The sequence below is a fragment of the Rhineura floridana genome, chromosome 10, assembly GCF_030035675.1.
Source record: "Rhineura floridana isolate rRhiFlo1 chromosome 10, rRhiFlo1.hap2, whole genome shotgun sequence".
NCBI lineage: Eukaryota > Metazoa > Chordata > Lepidosauria > Squamata > Rhineuridae > Rhineura > Rhineura floridana.
Genome location: NC_084489.1, coordinates 19,835,779 through 19,854,311, shown reverse-complemented (window position 1 = coordinate 19,854,311; position 18,533 = coordinate 19,835,779). Strand labels below are relative to the sequence as shown.

At 43.8% G+C, this 18,533-nt stretch overlaps 1 protein-coding gene across 10 annotated transcripts in view; it reads right to left on the bottom strand.

Annotated features, from left to right (window-relative positions):
- ULK4 (unc-51 like kinase 4) overlaps window positions 1–18,533 on the bottom strand; it is a 447,010-nt gene that overhangs the window by 229,331 nt on the left and 199,146 nt on the right. For 9 of the 10 annotated variants that reach the window (XM_061587596.1, XM_061587594.1, XM_061587592.1 and 6 more), the window contains exon 31: window positions 15,989–16,037. In XM_061587596.1, coding sequence (XP_061443580.1) covers window positions 15,989–16,037 — 49 coding nt within the window. Of the gene's footprint in view, window positions 1–15,177; window positions 15,230–15,988; window positions 16,038–18,533 lie in introns of those variants that run through there. The other variant, XM_061587601.1, reaches the window with a different exon arrangement.

The following is an 18,533-nucleotide window of genomic DNA, read 5'->3' as shown; positions in this document are numbered from 1 at the left end:
GTCCGGCCTGACAGGGAGGGTCCAGGGATCCGCGACTGAGAGAGAGAGAAGATCCGAGAACCAAGGGTGGCGAGGCCAATACGGGGCTATCAGGAGAAGCCGAGCCCCCTCGTGCTGGAGCTTCATCAGTGTCTTGCCAAGTAAGGAGATCGGGGGGAAGGCATACAGAAGGCCGCCTGGCCAAGTTGCCCTCAATGTATCCACAGCTTCCGCCATCGGCTCTAGGTATCTCGAGAAGAAGCGAGGCAGCTGGCAGCTGGCAGTTGTGGCGTGACACAAAGAGATCCACTGAGAGAGCACTGAACCGGAGCTGGAGCAGGTTGAACACTGCCGGATGAAGCTTCCACTCTCCCGGGTGTACATGCTGTCTGCTGAGCCAATCAGTGGTGACGTTTAGCAGCCCGCTGAGATGTTCCGCCCGTATGGATAGTAGGTGTTTTTTGGCCCAGTCGAAGATTTGGGCCGCCTCTGCCTGAAGAGCTCTGGACCTGGTCCCCCCCGCCTGTTGAGATGAGATTTTACACAAACGTCTGTTCGGATCAGCACATGCTGCAGGGAGAACAGTGGCTGGAAATGTCGAAGGGCAAGATGAACTGCCCTGAGCTCCAACCAGTTTATGTTGTGAGTGAGGTCTGCTGGGGACCACACTCCCTGGACAAAGCTGGCATTGCAGTGTGCTCCCCAGCCTGATAGGCTGGCATCTGTTGTGATGATGACCCTGACAGGCTCCCTGAAGGGCGTACCCTTGGTGAGGTGTGCCGTTACTGTCCACCAGCGGAATGATGCCCGCAGAGAGGGTACCAGCAGGATCACACGGTGATGGGACTTGGCAATGTCCACCTGAAAGGGTAGGAGGGCCCATTGTAAAGGTCTCATGTGATGTCGGGCCCACGGCACAATGTGAATGGTGGAGAACAGTGTCCCGAGCATCTGTGCCAGGAGCATGACATCTGCCCTTGAGCGATGAGCCAGAGAGGTCGCCATGGCTGTGATGGAGGCAATACGGTCTGGCGACAGGAAGATCATGGCTAGAGACGTGTCCAGTATGGCTCCTAGGTGCAGGAGGCGCTGGGTTGGCTGAAGATGACTCTTCCCGACATTGACCAGCCAGCCGTGAGAAGAGAGGGCATCCAGAGTGAACTGGAGCTGTCTTTAGGCCAGGTCCGGGGAGCACGCTCGGAGGAGAAGGTCGTCCAGGTAGGGGTAAATATGAACCCCCTGTAGGCGGAGGAAGGCTACCATGGTGGCCATCACCTTGGTAAAGACCCAAGAAGCCAATGTAAGGCCGAATGGCATGGCGCGGTACTGGAAGTGGTGTTGGCCAAGGGAAAATCTGAGGAAACGTCTGTGAGCCGGGCAGATTGGGATGTGTAAGTAGGCGTCCTTCAAGTCGATGGATGCTAGGAAGTCCCCTTGTTGCAGAGCTTCCACAATTGAGGCCAGGGACTCCATCTTGAAGCGGCGGTACTTGACGAAGCAGTTGACAAACTTGAGGTCTAAGAACGCCCTCCAAGAAGAGTCTCGCTTGGGGACTGCGAAGAGAACGGAGTAGACGCCTTGGAACCTTTCGCATGGTGGTACTGGCTCTACAGCGGTGATGCTGAGTAGATGACGTAGGACATCCTGCATAACTATCCTGCGTGACTTGGAGACGGGGAAGGGGCAGATTCTGTCCGGGGGGTTCCGCCAAAATTCTATATTATAACCCTGGGTGAAGATGACCCTGACCCAGGAGACGTGCGTCAGGGCCAGCCAGGAACTTGCATAAAAGGACAGTCTGCCGCCTATGGGGATGGCGTCAGAACTGCAGACGCAGACGGGCTCCCCTGCCATAAGATGAGGAGGAGGCTTGCCTTCTTTGATATTGGAATCTGCCCTGGAAACGTTGTCTAGGCCAGGGTGCCCTGGAGGGGTGAAAGTCTGTGGACCTGGTGTCTCATCCCCGCCCACCAGGCCGCGCCCCACGAAAGGGCTGGAAGGAACGGTAGGGAGTAAATCGCCAAAAAGGTCTGCGGTCATCCCTTCTGACTGTGGCCAAGGTAGGTTTGCGATTGTCCTTGGGGTCAACCAGGACTGCTTTCAGAGCATCGTCACCAAAAAGCATAGAGCCAGCGTATGGTGCCATGGACAGGTTAGTTCTGGCAGCCGTGTCGGCATCCCAATGTCGTAGCCATAGGGTTCGTCTAGCAACTATCTCGGCAGCAGGGGTTCGTGCTCCTTGGTGGGTCGCATCCAAAGTGGCATCAGCCACAAAGGCAGCAGCCTTATGCAATTTGAGTAGGCTTTTATGCTACTTGGCTGGGTCAGGATTAGGATCGTCCAACAGGTCATCGAGCCACATCATGGATGCGCGTGAGAAGATGGAGGCGGCAGCGGAGGCTCGGATGGAGTAGGCAGATGCCTCATGGTTTTTGCGAAGTACGAAGTCAAGCCGCCTGTCGGATGGGTCTTTGAGCTGCAATTCTCCCTCTTTAGGAAGGAGGGATCGAGAAACGAGATCGGAGATTGGCTGGTCCACCCCAGGGACGTTCAGGAAAGACAAATTCCGGGGCCAATGGGTACAGCTTGTTGGCCAACGGAGAGAAGCGACGTGGGCGCAAGGGACGGGCCCATTCTTCCCTGGCCAGTTTGTTAATGGGATCTGGCACAGGGATAAAATGATCCACAGATCTGGGAGACTTTACAACTCTAGCACCCTTAACTGGGGGGGTGGAAGGTTGCGTTTGAGCAGGTTGAATGCCAAGGGTGTCCATTACCCTGCGTGAGAGTGGGGGATAATCAGCCAAATCGAAGAGGCGGTAGGAGAAGTCTTCATCTGGATCAGATTCTCCACTCCACTCATCAGGATCAGCCTGCAGGAAAGGTAAGTATTCATGCATCTCTGGAGGGTTGCGGCCAAGTCTGCCCCTAGAAACATCGAATGGATTAGGAGAGGAGGGAGGGACATCATCATAGTATCCCTGTTGACGTGCATGGGAGAGACACCCTAGTACCTCTCGCAGCTGTAACAGAAATTCCGGAGTCAACTGTAGCCCTGAAGGAGGAGCAGAGGGCACAGAATGCTCTTGTGTAGGCAGAGAAGACAGTAGTGGAGAAGTTGGAGGAAGCAGAGGAACATCGGAACGTGGAGTCTGACTAGGGAAGCCTTCAAATTCATCCTCTGACGACCCAGAGGGGGATTGAAAGAGTGTAGGTACTGTATCCTGTGCAGGCTTCTCTAAAGGCGGAGTTGAAACATAACGGGCCCTCTTGGAAGCACCATGGTCAGATAAATGCTTAGTCTTGGCTAAGACCTTGGAGTGTTTGTGCTTAGCAGGCTTGTGCTGAGGTAAGGCGATGCACTGGTGACTTGGCCCCGCGGATTGCACCCCCTGCGGCTGCTGGTCTGCCATGGTGGAGTCTAGCTACACGCACACGATGGGGAAGGTGCGGTAACACTCGTATGCTGTGAGGCGATGAGAGGTAGGCTGTGCAATGGAGCACCAGGTGCCAAGAGAAAAGGACTTGTTCACTATGGCACTGCAAAAATGGGGGAAATGGGAACAATCCCACAGGAGAATATCGCCCTGATTCAGGGAGCCACAAAAGATAAGTTAGGCTGCAATATTGGCCACAAGCTAAGTACACGCACACAATGGGGAAGGTGCAAGACCGCTACAAAACACTGCCAGAAAAGATTGCCTTTGACAAAATGCAGCGTGGGCCAAGGCTAAATACACGCACACAATGGGGAAGGTGCGGTACAGCCAATGTGCACAAAGAGACTCAGTATCACAGAAGAAATTGCGTGTAACAAATTTGGGTGCACTTAAATGGATACACACACACAATGGGAAAGGTGTGGTATCATAAAAAACACAGCTCACTCAAAATGTAGGGCTCTCCGCTGTAGCAGGAGTTGCAACGTTATAAAAAACTCTGGAGAGAAAAAACAGCTGTAAAATGAAGAAAGAAATAAGCAAGAAACAAAAAGGCAAAAGGCAAACAACAAATGGAGGACTGGGAACCAGACCTCCTAGGAAAAACTCCCTGCAAGGGTTAACTGGCCGCCGGAAGAGAACGCTGCCGGCTAGGGCCGAGTAAACAGCCTCCGCGTGGGTACACGCCACCGGAGGAACCGCGACGGCGAGGAGGGAGCAAAAAACGCCACTTAACAGACCCGGAGGCCAGGAGAAGTAGCCCAACCAGAGAAAAAGAGCTGTTGGGTCCTGAAAAGAGGGTAACCAAAAATGAAAGTAAAAAGTAAGAAGTAAAAAGTAAGCAAAAAGCTCCCGAAAGGGAAAAAACAAACACAAAAATCCCACACACTCCCAAAACCAAAAAGGGGGGAGGAGGGGGAAAATACAAAGGGACAGCAAATATCAGAAAAAAGAGACACTTAGCTATGCTGTAAGAAATCCAAGTTCTTCGGACGAAGGCAAGAATGGAATGGAGTGGGAGGGGCCCGAGGCCCAGGTTTTAACTCGAGTGCATTCTTGCCTTCGGACGCTAGATGGCAGTAAAGCCCAAACTGATGGCAGGCTACCTGTGGAAAATTTATGTATTTACAGTGCCTTGCAAAAGTAATCAGACCCCTGATGAATGCTCTTATATTACTCATATATTGGTCTTCATTTTCCTTCAGATCCACAGCCTGACCAATGATCCTTCAACAGTGGGGTTTTTATCCTGACAGTGTGACAGCAACTTTAACAGTTCACAGGTGGAGGCCAAAGGTAAGGCAATTGTGTCCTCGATAGGGCAATTTGTTTCATCTGTGTAAACTGGGAGCTTCAACAGCACAGGGGTTGAATATTTATGCAAGCAACATGTTTCAGTTTTTTGTTTCTTACTAACATTTCCCAAATAAAAGCAATGCTACCTTACAATAACTGATTTTGAGTTTCAGTGTTTCAAAATAAAATATCATACAAAACAAAATTATAATGTACCATTTGTAATTTAGTAATATGAGAGCATCAGTCAGGGGTCTGATTACTTTTGCAAGGTACTGTATTTGATGAATTGATAAATATACTAATTGAACAGAATTTGTCTTACCCTCCCCATCTCCTGTATGGAATAATTTGAATTTGTATTTTGTGTAAATTTATTTATAAACACACACACACACACACACACACACACATACACATAAAAATCAGATTGAAGGCTCATCTGCACATCCCGAACAAGTCTTTCTATCACAGGTGTCTGAGGTTTTGTTACCACAAGTCCCACTTCCAGTGCCAGGTGCTGCCCTTCAGCCTCTCATCAGAGCCAAGAGTCTTCATCAAGGTACTAGTGGCATTGATGGTGCATTTGTGTCCATTCTTAACTGGACAATACACTAGGGCACCTTCCAGCAATAGGTGTCTCCAGGACATGCAAACTAGTCAGTGCTGTCTGGACCTTTGTTTTGTTGTGAATTGGGACTAGAGTTCATTGATGCCATTTGCAGTCAACAACACACTTGGATGTGCAGATTGATACACAGCTCTTCCATCTGTGTCTGACTCCAGACAGAGTGCACAAGGCAACCTAGCTGATGTCTCAGGTAACATCATCCAATTTATTGAACTTTCATTACCTTGGCTCAGCTGCAGGGCATGGTGGTCTCATGCCATGACTTATTTAGTTAGTTAGTTTTAATACTTGGTTTGGTGGTCACAGTTCCATTCAGGATCCCTTCAGCAGCTTCTCCTTCCCTACCAGGATCACAAATGCAGTGAAGACAAGGATTCAGGTGACTTTCCAGACCAATTGAAGAAGTGCAGTGGTGGCTGGCCCCTTGCCGCTTCATGGAGTGAGCCTGGAGGAGCCACAGAGACTAGTCATGACCACAGATCCCAGCTATATGTCTGGGATATTAATTTCAACCAAAAGGTCATTCAGGGGATATGGAGCGAGAGGGAGACCAAGTGAAGCATCAACTGCCTGGAGTTGTGGGCTGTGTGCCTTAGGTGGTTGGCTTTGGATGTTCAGAATGCCTATCATCTTATCCATATGGGCAACACATCACTGAAGTCTTGTGGAATAAACAGGGAGGGTCTTGGTCACAGGCCTTAATATCTAAAGCCAACAGACTATTCAGGTGGGCAGAGTGTTACCTTCTCTCTCTCTGAGGACTGAACATCTTGCTGGAGTAATCCAATGGTGGACTAACTAAGCAGGACAGTGATCAGGGAATCAGAGTCACATCTGAATCCCTGGGTCTTCTGTCAGACTGCTCATTGCTTTGGCTGGCTTATGGTAGACCTCTTCACAAATCCCATACTCAGCTTCAGCAGTTAATTTCCCACTTCCCATGTCTGATATTGCTGGTCCAGATAGTTGGGAAGTGGAGTGGCCTTGGGGTCTGCTGTATGCATTCCCACTTTTTCCTTGGATCAGCACACAATCCAGAAGATATAATAGTTGAAGGCTGAGGTGATCCTTGTTCCTTTATACTGGCCAAGGATCTCATAAATCTTTCAGTGCAAGACCAGTAGAGACTTCCAGTCCAGGAGGATATAAGGCACAGTTGTACATCCTCGGCTGGACCTCTTCCACCAGACAGTCTTGAGGCTGAAAGGCTCTGGCTGACACAAAGTTTTTTTCTGGAGTCTCCTTGATATATTACTATCATCCAGGAAGGCCAATACAAATCAGGTGTACGGTACCTGTTGGAAGGTTCTTCTTTCATGAAAGGGGTTGCCCTTAAATATCCACAGGTGGTTTACTAGTTCCCAAACTAGAATTTGAACTAGATTCTCACAGCACTGACAGGGCCCTCCATTTGAGCCTATGACAACTTGTTCTCTGAAACTGCTGATGCACAAAACTGTTATATAGATGTTTATTTATATCCTGCACTCCAGACTGCTTCTGCCTAAGGACAGTGGGTTGGGTCTGACAACTACTCTTAGGAGTTTGTCAATTTTGATCAATTTTTGTCTATGGTGTCAGACTTTCTCACTTTGCCTTATCCCTTTCATTCATTTAGTTAGTTTTTCTTCACCTTCGGTCTCCATTTTAATTATTTTTTCTCCTGGAAATTGTTATGTGCCTTCAAGTAGATTACAACTTACGGCGACCCTATGAATCAGCGACCTCCAATAGCATCTGTTATAAACCACCCTGTTCAGATCTTGTAAGTTCAGGTCTGTGGCTTTCTTTATGGAATCAATCAATCTCTTCTTTGGCCTTCCTCTTTTTCTACTCCCTTCTGTTTTTCCCAGGATTATTGTCCTTTCTAGTGAATCATGTCTTCTCATGATGTGTCCAAAGTATGATAACCTCAGTTTCATCATTTTAGCTTTTAGTGACAGTTCTGGTTTAATTTATTCTAACACCCAATTATTTGTCTTTTTCGTGATCCATGGTATCCACAAAGCTCTCCTCCATTTCAAATGAGTTGCTTTTCTCTTACCCACTTTTTTCACTGTCCAACTTTCACATCCATACATAGAGATCGGGAATACCATGGTCTGAATGATCCTGACTTTGGTGTTCAGTGATACATCTTTGCATTTCAGGCCTTTTCTAGTTCTCTCAAAGCTGCCCTCCCCAGTCCTAGCCTTCTTCTGATTTCTTGACTATTGTCTCCATTTTGGTTAATGAATGTGCCAAGTTATTGATAATCCTTGATGAGTTCAATGTCCTTGTTGTCAACTTTGAAGTTACATAAATCTTCTGTTGTCATTACTTTAGTCTTCTTGATCTTCAGTTGTAGTCTTGGTTTTGTGCTTTCCTCATTAACTTGCAACAGAATTCATTTCAAATCATTACTGGTTTCTGCTAGTAGTATGGCATCGTCAGCATATTTTAAATTATTGCTATTTCTTCCTCCAATTTTCACACCTTCATCTTGGTACAATTCTGCTTTCTCTATGATATGTTCTATATACAGATTAAACAGATAGGGTGATGAAATACACCCCTGTCTCACACCCTTTTTGATTGGGAACCAATCAGTTTCTCCATATTATTGGGACATATTCCTTCATTATTTCCCTGTTGTTCCTCCTCTTCCCATTAACGCTGAATGTGGGTCTGGGGATCACATAGTTTTGGGGGAGTTAAGTTTTCTAGCCCTAATATCACCATAATTGTCCTCTAAGAGGGCTGGTGTTTTAAGCACAGACATTGGCAGGTCCCACCTGATGCTGAAATGTCCTCCAGCATCATCTGGTAATCCGGTTTTATAAATCTGTGACTTCTTGTCACAATTAACAATATTGCTGCCATATTCTGCACTATCTATAGTTTCTGAACAGTTTTCAAAGGCAGACCCATGTACAATGTGTTGTAGTCTAATCTGGGGGTTATCAGAGCACAGACAACAAAAGCCAGGCCATCCCCATCCAGACAGGGACGCATCTGGGCTATCAGCCAAATTTGGTAGAAGGCCACTTGTGCCTGCAACAACAGTATTAAATCTTACAGGACACCCAAGCTGCATGCTTGCACCTTCAAGGGGAGTGTAACTCTTCTAGACAGAGGACCCACCAACTAAAAGTGTCTCAATCATATCTGAATTGAGCTTCAATTTGTTGGTGTTGATTCAGTCCATTACTGGGGCTAGACACGGATCCAGAACATCCACCACCATACCTGCTTGAGCTGTAAAGGAGAAGCAAAGTTATGTGTCATCAGCATACTGATGACAACCCATTATGAAACTCCAGATGACCCCATTCAGTGGCATCATGTAGAACTTAAACATGTCATACCTGCATCACTGTGTTATACTTGCATTGTGGGGAACCATATGTGTAAATGCAATACAAATGCACACCCAGACATGACAAACCCCAGTTACACTTGTAGGTAGCAATGCATCTTCATACAGTATGCAGGGCAGGTAGGAATATGTATCCCATCCAGCCCCCTTGTTTCGTATTATCATACTTGGGTCAATAGGGTAGTTTTCAAAGCTGTATCTGATAAATATAAGGTGTGATTAACATGTTGCCAAAGACTTCAATATATTTAAAAGTAGGACAAGAAAGAAATGATGTTTCTTTGCAAGTTAGTGAAATGTATGCAACTATCCAACATATGTGGTGGGAGGTAGCAGAATGGATCACTGTTTTTCTTTTTTGATGCTGGAAGTGATGAAATGAAGGAATACAAATTAAAACTATTTCAGACAAAGCATAGTAGCATTTTGTACATTAGCTATGCAAAGTGAGGCCTTTGGGTTTAATGAGCCATGCAACATTCCATTTGTTTGCTTGCAATGTTCTCTTGAACATCGAAATATAATGAAATTGTGATACATGTTCAGGGCACAAACAGCAGCTCAAACATCACACCAATTTTTAAAGGGGGATAGGAAAGCTTTAAGGCAGTACAGTGTAATGTCTCCTTTGAAGACTGAGATGTAGAATAAAAGTTGGTATGCAAGTACAGGACAATATTTTATATTTTAAGAATGAAAACCACCTTAGCTTCTGCTGAGGGGACAAAGATAGATTTAGTACAGCATACAATGGGATAACATGTTTCATTGATGAACCTCAGAAGAACCCCATACCATTTTCAAAGGGACCAAGAAAGATAATGCAATGTGAAATCTGACTTGAAGATTGAGAGATCACAGTGAAACACAATGTGCACATTTATGACATAATTGTCAATTTGAAGTTTAAATAGCTAAGACAAGACGACACAAAGTATATTGCAATGCAATATATACTTTGGAAATGGAGATGACAGAATAAAAGTTGCTGTGCATGCTCACTATACAATTCTACATTTCAAGTTCAAATCTAAACTTGAAATATAGAATTTGAAGGGGAAAATCTATGCTAAAGATAATAATGCCTGGTTGTACTTCATCCATGAGTGATAGGACAGGATCACTTTGATAACAAAAAGTGTCTAAGTATATCTTATATCAAATTCACTGGCTTTAAGGTATAAATGAAACTAATATGTGGACACAGGCAAATGGCCAGGAAGACATTTGTGCAATTGCACCATTTCTGTATATACACAGGTACTTGGTATGTGCCTGCTCTTTTGAAAATGAAATCCTCTCTCTTAATTACTAAATCCTCTATGTAATATGTTTAGAATACCATTAGGATTCTACCAGACTTCAAAATAAATATAATTAACTGAAGCATAATGCAGAAATCTGTTCAGATTATGGCAGCACCGTTAACCTAGAAACATTATCCTAGGAGTTATCTAATTACAATATGTTTAGTAAGATTGAGAGGTTTATAATTAGTTCATAACTTCCCTAGATTGAAATGTCTATCTACACAACAGCCTCCAATCACCTGTTACAGCAAGCCCCTTTGAAGGCACACTCTCAATGCTGGTCAGCTGTTTGGTGCTGAAAGCATGTCTTCAAAGGAGGTTGCTGTAAACGCTGACCAGCAGTTACAGTGATTTACTCTGACAGATGTCCATCACCAGACATCAGGTAACTGATATTGGGCAGCCCTGCTCACCTACCAACATTGGTCAGGGATATGTGTGAGAGTGAGGGATTCAGCCTGCTGGCCAGATCCAGTTCTCCACCCCTGCCTTAATGGTTGTTGTAAGAAAGACATATTAAGTGCTTTGAACATTTAGAAGGTATTATTATTTACCACATTTTGATATTTCACTGCATATTAAAAATATTAGCACAGAATAAGTGTGAAGGTAGATGTCCAATATGGTGTAAATGCTTTTTCAAACACCTCAGACAAAAATCTCAATGTTTTACTCTGCATTAATCCTCCAAATGAGGGAAGAGTTAGATCACATTTATCTGGCATACACTCATTTGAATGAATGAATACACAACTATTAAGACATTATGTCAGCATATGGGGGGCAAGGCCAAGCTAGAAGAGAGGCAGTTGAACATGATCCCACTGCCCTGCCACACAGTTGTTTTATTCATATTGCTACATTTGTGAATAGGGCCCTTACAGATTATATTATGATTATAAATGTCACCTCTTATATTGTTATGAAAATATGCAGATATATGAAAGATGCGTAATTGTGCCTGTGCCTGCTCCAGGCTGGCATAGCAGAAAAGTCTGAATCGGACACATCCCTAGTAGCTGGACCAACTTAGGATCCAGTGGATCCATGTTTCATTTGGGGGGACAATGCTGGTGGTAGCTTCCACTGCCCATATCTTTCATGGGTGTAATGAAGATCTCTGCAGTAGCAGAGGTTCCCCACTGGTGAAGATGAGTGGAACTGGAAAAATCAAAGCTCCGCCACATCCTAACATCCTCCAGCACAATGGTCTGGAGTTAGGACTGCTGTGCCTGGCTGGAGTAAGTCCTACTGAACTTGATGTACCTTACTTCTGAATAGACACGCACAGGATTGCATTGTAAGTGTGGGTTTGTTTCGTACTAGCGAAACTTGAAAAAAAAGACTTGAAAAATGTGTATTATTAGTATTATTTATTAATATTATTTGCTTGACACCCAAAGGTCTCCAAGTAATTTACAACTATGTCAAAAACAAACAAACAAACAAAAACCATGCTATAAAAACAAAATAACAAAACAACAATACCCCAATACAGCCACAGGAAGCTTTGGCAGCTTACTAATAACATCATCAACCCAAATGCCTGAGAAAAGGTATGTTTTTATCTGGCGTCAAAAAGATATCAATGAAAGCACCAGGTGGACCTCACTGGGGATCATATTCCACAGATGGGGAGCCACAGCTGAAAAGGCGCTGTTACTCTTTACTACCCTCCAAGCCTCCCTCAGAGGAGGGACCTGGGGAAGGGCCTCAGAAGATCTAAGAGGATCTAAGAGTCTAGGTAGGTTCATGTCAGGAAAGGCATTCCAGAAGATATTGGGGTCCAAAACCAGCACTTTGAATTGGGCTCGGAAGCATACAGGCAGTCAGTGTAACCGGAACAGGATTGGTGTTATATGATCAGTTCACCCTGAATCCATCAACAATTGGGCAGCCCACATTCTGCACTAACTGAAGCTTCAGAATCATTTTCAAAGGTAGCCCCACATCAAGCACACTACAATAATCCAACCTTGAGGTTACCAGAGCATAGATTACTGTTGCCAGGTTATCCCTGTCCAGATAGGATTGCAGATGGGCCACCTGCTTAAGCTGATGGAAACCACTCTGTACCACTAAGGCCACCTGTGCCTCAAGTGACGGCAATGGATCCAGTAGAACCCCCAAACTAGGAACCTGCTCCTTCAGAAGGAGTGTGACCCCATCTAGAGTAGGCTGCACACCACTCAGCCAGTCAGAGGAACCACCCACCAATAGCATCTCAGTCTTGTCTAGATTAAGCTTCAGTTTATTGGCCCTCATCCAGTCCATTATTGCAATCAAGCACCGATTCAGCACATCCAATGTCTTATTTGCAGAAGAGACAAAGGAGAAACAGAGCTGAGTGTCATCAGCCTACTGATGACAACACACTCCAAAACTCCATATGACCCAACTCAGAGGTTTTATGTGGATGTTAAACAAAATGAGGAACAGAACCGACCCCTGTGGGACCCCATACTAGAGAACAAACAATGTTCCCCAAAACCACGTTCTGGAGCTGGACATCTAAGAAAGAACGAAACCTCCGTTCCAGAAGTTGCTGAAATAGATAAAGGGATTTGTGGCATATTGACCCCTTCTTTCCACCATATTTTAGAACACTGTTATACCACAATCCTAATCATGTCTACTGAGAAGCAGGTCCTTACTCCAGGTAAGTGGGGTTTCAACTGAGTCTTAGTCCAAGAAATTTCATAACTGGTTATTTAGCTTTAATAAATATAAATCTGGGAGATTTTGGAGTAATCAAAATTTTCGTATATGGTGCACAAATCATAAGAACATAACAAGAGCCCTGTTGGATCAGGCCAAAGGCCCATCTAGTCCAACATCCTGTTCTCACAGCGGCCAACCAGATGCCCACTGGAAGCCTGCAAGCAGGACCTGGGTGCAACAGCACTCTCCCCACCTATGATTCCTAGCAGCTGGTATTCAAAGTAGGGATGCTTGAGAATTTTGATTCAGTTTGCATTTCAAGTTGAATCTGTCAGATCTGCACTTGCTTAAAAAATATGAGAACCAAAACACTGTTATCCTTCAAAATTCACACTTTTTTGAATTTTGTGATGCAGTTCGCCAGACAATGTTTACAAAATGCATAAGTTAGGGTGAAGTGTGCATACAATGAATATATGAGTGCAAATAACATGCAAAAATGTATATGATGGGAAATGGCTTGCAAAAATGTTTACATTGGTCAAAACTGCCTACAAGAACATGTTTATTGGGAGAAATTTGCACTAAAATACTGGAGATTTTTCATGAGAATTTTTAATAAACAGTTTGCAAATTCTTGCAGAAATGTGGAGAGCTTAATTTAAGATTGGAAAAATGAAAAACGGAGAGAAGTGAAATTGGCAGATCTTTCCATCCCTAATTCAAAGGCATGACCCCTAACTTGGCATTTGCCTTTTTCACAGCTGCCACAAGGTGCCAAGGTGTCATTTCTGGTTAGTCACTGTCAATTCAGACCCCAGGATCTGTTTTAGTCTGGGTTCAGGTGAAGTTTGGGGACTGATTCAGCATTGGTTGCCCCAACAGGTGACTTGAACTGAGAGCAACACAGGGGGAGTGCATCTCTGCTGCTATTTCTTGATTCTCAGTGGCTTTTGATATCATTGACTAGTATCCTTCTGGACTGGTTCTTTGGGATGGGTATTGGGGGCACTGGTATACAGTGGTTTCCTACTGATCAGTATGCTGATGACATGCAGCTCCATTTCTCCATAACATCTAAGTCAGGAGAGGCTATGTATGATCGGGTCATTGTCTGGGCTCAGTGGTGAACTGGAAGATGGTATTTCAGGAATGAAGATGGGAAAAAAGCACTAAGTGTAGTCAAAACAGAAGGAAACAGGTTCTGGTACTAGGTGGAGGATTTATTGTGCACTCTATGTGTTTCTGAGAATATATCTCCTTCCTCAGGAGCTGTGGAGTCACATGTTTTCATTTTGCATGAGAAGCTGATGCCCTGATAATTGTGTTTTGTGTGGGGCTTTGGTAAAGGATTGTTACATCTTTCAATGTTTGAACTGATGATCTGGCAGAGTGACGAAAACATATAGCTCCATAGCTCTTGTGACTGTGTTGCATTTTCTTGACAAGAGTCCATTTACATATACATTGAATTTGATAGCACTATGGTCACTGTTCCCAATGAGTTCAACAACACATCTCACAAAAGGTCCCAGGTGTCATTTAAGATTTAATCCAAGGTCTCCACCCTCTGGTTGGTTCCATGATAACTGTTCTAGGACAGTCATTTAGAGTATCTAGAAATTTTGCCTCTTTGCCACAACTGGAACACACACATACCCAGTCTATGTGAGGTCTTGTGACCAGTGATGCCCTTTACCCCTTAGAAGATTGGTGTCAAGTATGGGATGGAGGAGAGATTAATACCTCCTGGAGATGGCTGGGGCCTCAGGTGTAAGATCAATAATCTCCCCTGACAGCGTTTGTGTCAGGACAGTGTGGCCAGGTTGAAGGATCACCCTGGAGGCACTGACTAGCTTTTCCTTCAAAGCTGCAGCGAGTTTGTCCTTAACATGTTTTTCTTTCTGGAATCCAAAGAAGCAATACAGTTTGATACCAAAGGAGCAGTGTTCCCACTGAAGGGAAGGGCAGCTGGGCCTGGAACCTGTGGAGCCACAAGCAATCCATTGCCATTAGGATCCACTGACATAACACAGGCCTCTGGAGAGAAACCATCTTCCCCAAAGATAATACGACAGAGAAGTGAGCCAGAAGGCAAGACACGCACCTCTTGATATGTGCACACAGAAAGTGGGAATGGGTGGCTGCCAAAAACTCTAGCCTAGCTTGACAAATTCCCAGATGAGGCTCTGTGGAGGTGAAGGACTTGTGCATGACTGCACAGAGACCACAGGGAAGAACTGAACGTGACAAAATACTCTCAAAATACTGGTATGAATATGGCACAAGTATGAACATTGCACTAACACAAATCAAACTGATGTACAACCAGTGTCCTGCGTCAGCAGTATAGTCTGTGGAGAGGCTCCAAGCCTGTAGTGTCCAACGACTCATACATCAGATTGCATGTTTGACCTACTATTCCATTTTTATTATTATTGTTGTTGTTGTTATTGTTATTATTATTGCAAAATCAAAGACAAACTAGGGTCAGGCACAAGTAATCAGTCCAAGTCCAAGAGATGATCCAGGGACAGCATCAGAAGGTAACATTCTGAAGAAGCAACAGAGGAGATCCAATTTAGGTAATTTAAGTCAGTAAATCCAATTTCAGAGACAGGAAGCTAAAGACCTTGCTGTTGCAGCAACTAGGAAGTTCAAAGTAGGGGCTGATGTACCCTGGTCTCCATGGCCACACCTAATCCCAGCTGCTGGTGTTTAAGGGTGTTCTGAGAGCCTTTCCTCTTGAGGAGTACACTTACTCATACAAAGTCTTTTACTCCAAAGTCACATAGTGACTTTGGGCTCTCGCACATACTTCTGGGCCTGCAGTTCAGGCTAGAATCTTTAGGTATCTGTGTTCTCAGGCACTGAAGGGTGCCCCAAAAATCTCCCTTGGACTCTACCAGGGGCTCATCCACTGGTATTTGGATTAGACCCACCCTGAGGACTCCTCAAGAGGATTCTCTAGAGGTGGTCCTGGGGATGCTTCTCCATGGACTCTAAGGATCTCCAGGGTTGGCAAGGGTGAAATCTACCAGGTCTAAGTCTTTGGTCAATGGGAGATACAGTTTGTCCTTCAAGGTGTCTGTGTCCATCTCCAAGTCAAGGCTAGGCATGTCAACCAGTATATCGAGAATATGCATGGATCTTTTCTCTAGTATATATCACAACAAAATCAGTATAATAAGATTGTACAGCCTTTTTGAAATAATGTCATGCCCACTGAAGTAGCGTATTAGCAAGCAGAACATCATAATTGAATAACACTTTAAGGATATGTTAAAATCAAATTCTGTAAATATATTCTCACCAGAATTACTTGAAAAATAGTTGGAACAAGATGAATTTGTTCAACGAGGCTGTAAAACAAAAACAGAAAACTCAGATTAAATCACTGAACATGAAGTAGCACAGGTGCTGCTAAAATCTGTGACCCAAAAACCTCAGCCCCTGACTACCTCTTCACTTAAATAAGTTCTGCCACAGCTATTTAAACATAAGAAATCCAATACTGCTTTGGAAATTACTTCTTGGTCTACCTTACTGATGTGATGCAAGTAAGTGGAACAGCAAGTAAATTAATATTTTTAAAAGGCAGATATTACAATGCATTAAGTCCATCAAATTGCAATGGAGGCAGCAAATATTTGAAGTAATAGGCTACAGCAGATATGCTAAAATTAACATGCATACACTGAAAGAGCTTTTTATGTATGCTTCATTAACTATTTTATATTCTCTGCGTTAATACATTTAAGTATATTAGAATCACATCCTGTGTGTCTGAGAAGTGATTAACCAGCAGGTTTCAGATAAAGGACATGCAACTTTATGACAGCTGAGAGCCACAGAAGCCATTAAAAAACTGTTTAAAAATGCAAACTTGACCACTTGGCCATAAGCTTCTACACCTCAATGTGTCTCCAAAATCCCTTCTTATGCTAAGTTACTCCTCGGGGACGTATTGCCTCGTTTGTCCCTAGTTTTCTGGCTCTACCTATGCTCTTCTACAATTCAGGAGATAAATTTTAGCTAAATTCAAAGAAAACTAATCCAACATCAGCATCACGAGAGGAAATCTTCCATAAGTGCTATTTATGGAAGGGTGACAGAAAGCACATGAGGGTTCTCTAAGCAGTTATTACATAGTTCACAACTGGAAGAGAATTTTGAAAAGCAGATAGAAAACAAATTTATACAACATTTCTACTTAGTACTTATAAAGAATAGCTTCATTAATAAAGATTGTAAATTTTACTAGCATATCTTAAATCACCACTGCTTCTAACAAAGAATTCAGATGGTGAGTGCTGATAGGACTGTAGCCAAATTGGAACCACTGAGAAATAAGAAGTTATCAGCATGCTTAGGACAACATCAAGGTCTGCATAGTACAATTTTAAAAAATAAGAGGGCACCTTTCATGCCCTCTCTTAAAAAAACAGCTAATGAGGACTTAGCATGCTCAGTAGCCACAGAATGTAGAGTGACAGTTTGAAATGAAAAAAAAATGCTATGGGGGAAAATGCAGTGCCCCAATTAGAGGGAAGTACTGGCTGGAACCCTTTACAGGAGCACCTCTTTTAGGAGGGAGGAGACATTGCAGTGTTTTGTTGCAGGTCCCACTAGTATATACTAATAGAGAAGTCGAGTACTTGAATCCCTATCAATCTGGAAGTGAAACAAGGTCACCCCAAAATAAGGAAGCAATGTTCTGTGGGAATAGCTGGCTGGCACCTTAAACAACAGCAATCTTGTCAGGAGGTAAGGACATACCACAGCATTTTGTTGCAGGTTTCACTTGTAATTTCTAGAATATCACAATCACAAATAAGCTTTTATATTTCAGAGTGTGGCATTAGTGACTGTTCCTCAGCCTCCTAGCAGTTGGGTACCACAGGGCACCATCTTGTCCCCAACACTATTTATTATCTATAGGAAGCTATTGGGAGCAGTCATTACGGGATTTGGAGCACAGTATCATCAGTATGCTGATGACACCCAACATTATTTCTTTGTAATATCTGAACTGGCTGTGGTCATGTAAGTCTTGAACCAGTGCCTGGACCAATAAACTGAAGCTGAATCCTGGCAAGACAGAGACTAGGTCTGGGATACAGGTCAGTTGCTTGTTCTGGCTAAAAATGCCTGTTACCAGCTTTAGATGACACACCATCTACAACTCTTTTTGGACAGAGATGACTTAGGAACAGTAGCCCAGGCATTGATAACTATAAGATTAAATTACTGCAATGCACTCTATGTGGGGCTACTATTATACTATATTACTATATACATCTATATAAAAAAATTCAAAAATTAAATCTCATCAATGCCATGTTTTTGACTACTGATTAACTGCCATCTGGCATTATTTTAACTCAATATAATTAATATTTTAAAAATGAAAATTATACCTACAAAATATTAATTGGAAAACCCAAATGGTGAGTAGATACCATCCTTTTGAAAAGCAGCTATCATACAGCAAAAGTATGTACACACCCCTCCCCCTTAATGCGTTATGGAAGGAAGGGGGCATTAGGATTTAAACACATTTCAAAATGGGATATAAAAGTTATTAAATCAGGAAGAACCCCCACCCCCCGCCAGTCAGTGTAGAAAATACTGAACAAGATGGACCAATAGTCTGACTCAGTATAAGGCCATTTCCTATGTTCCTGTGACAACCTTTTGAGGGGAGAGGGCACTATATGTCAGGGGTGGGTGGGGACAGAAGTAAAAGTGGGTAGAACAACATTTTTTAAATTAATTTATACCCAGCTTTTTGAGGAATGTCTTTCACAAAACAGTCTATCGTCTCCAATAAAAACCAACTTCACGTGATAGGTGAC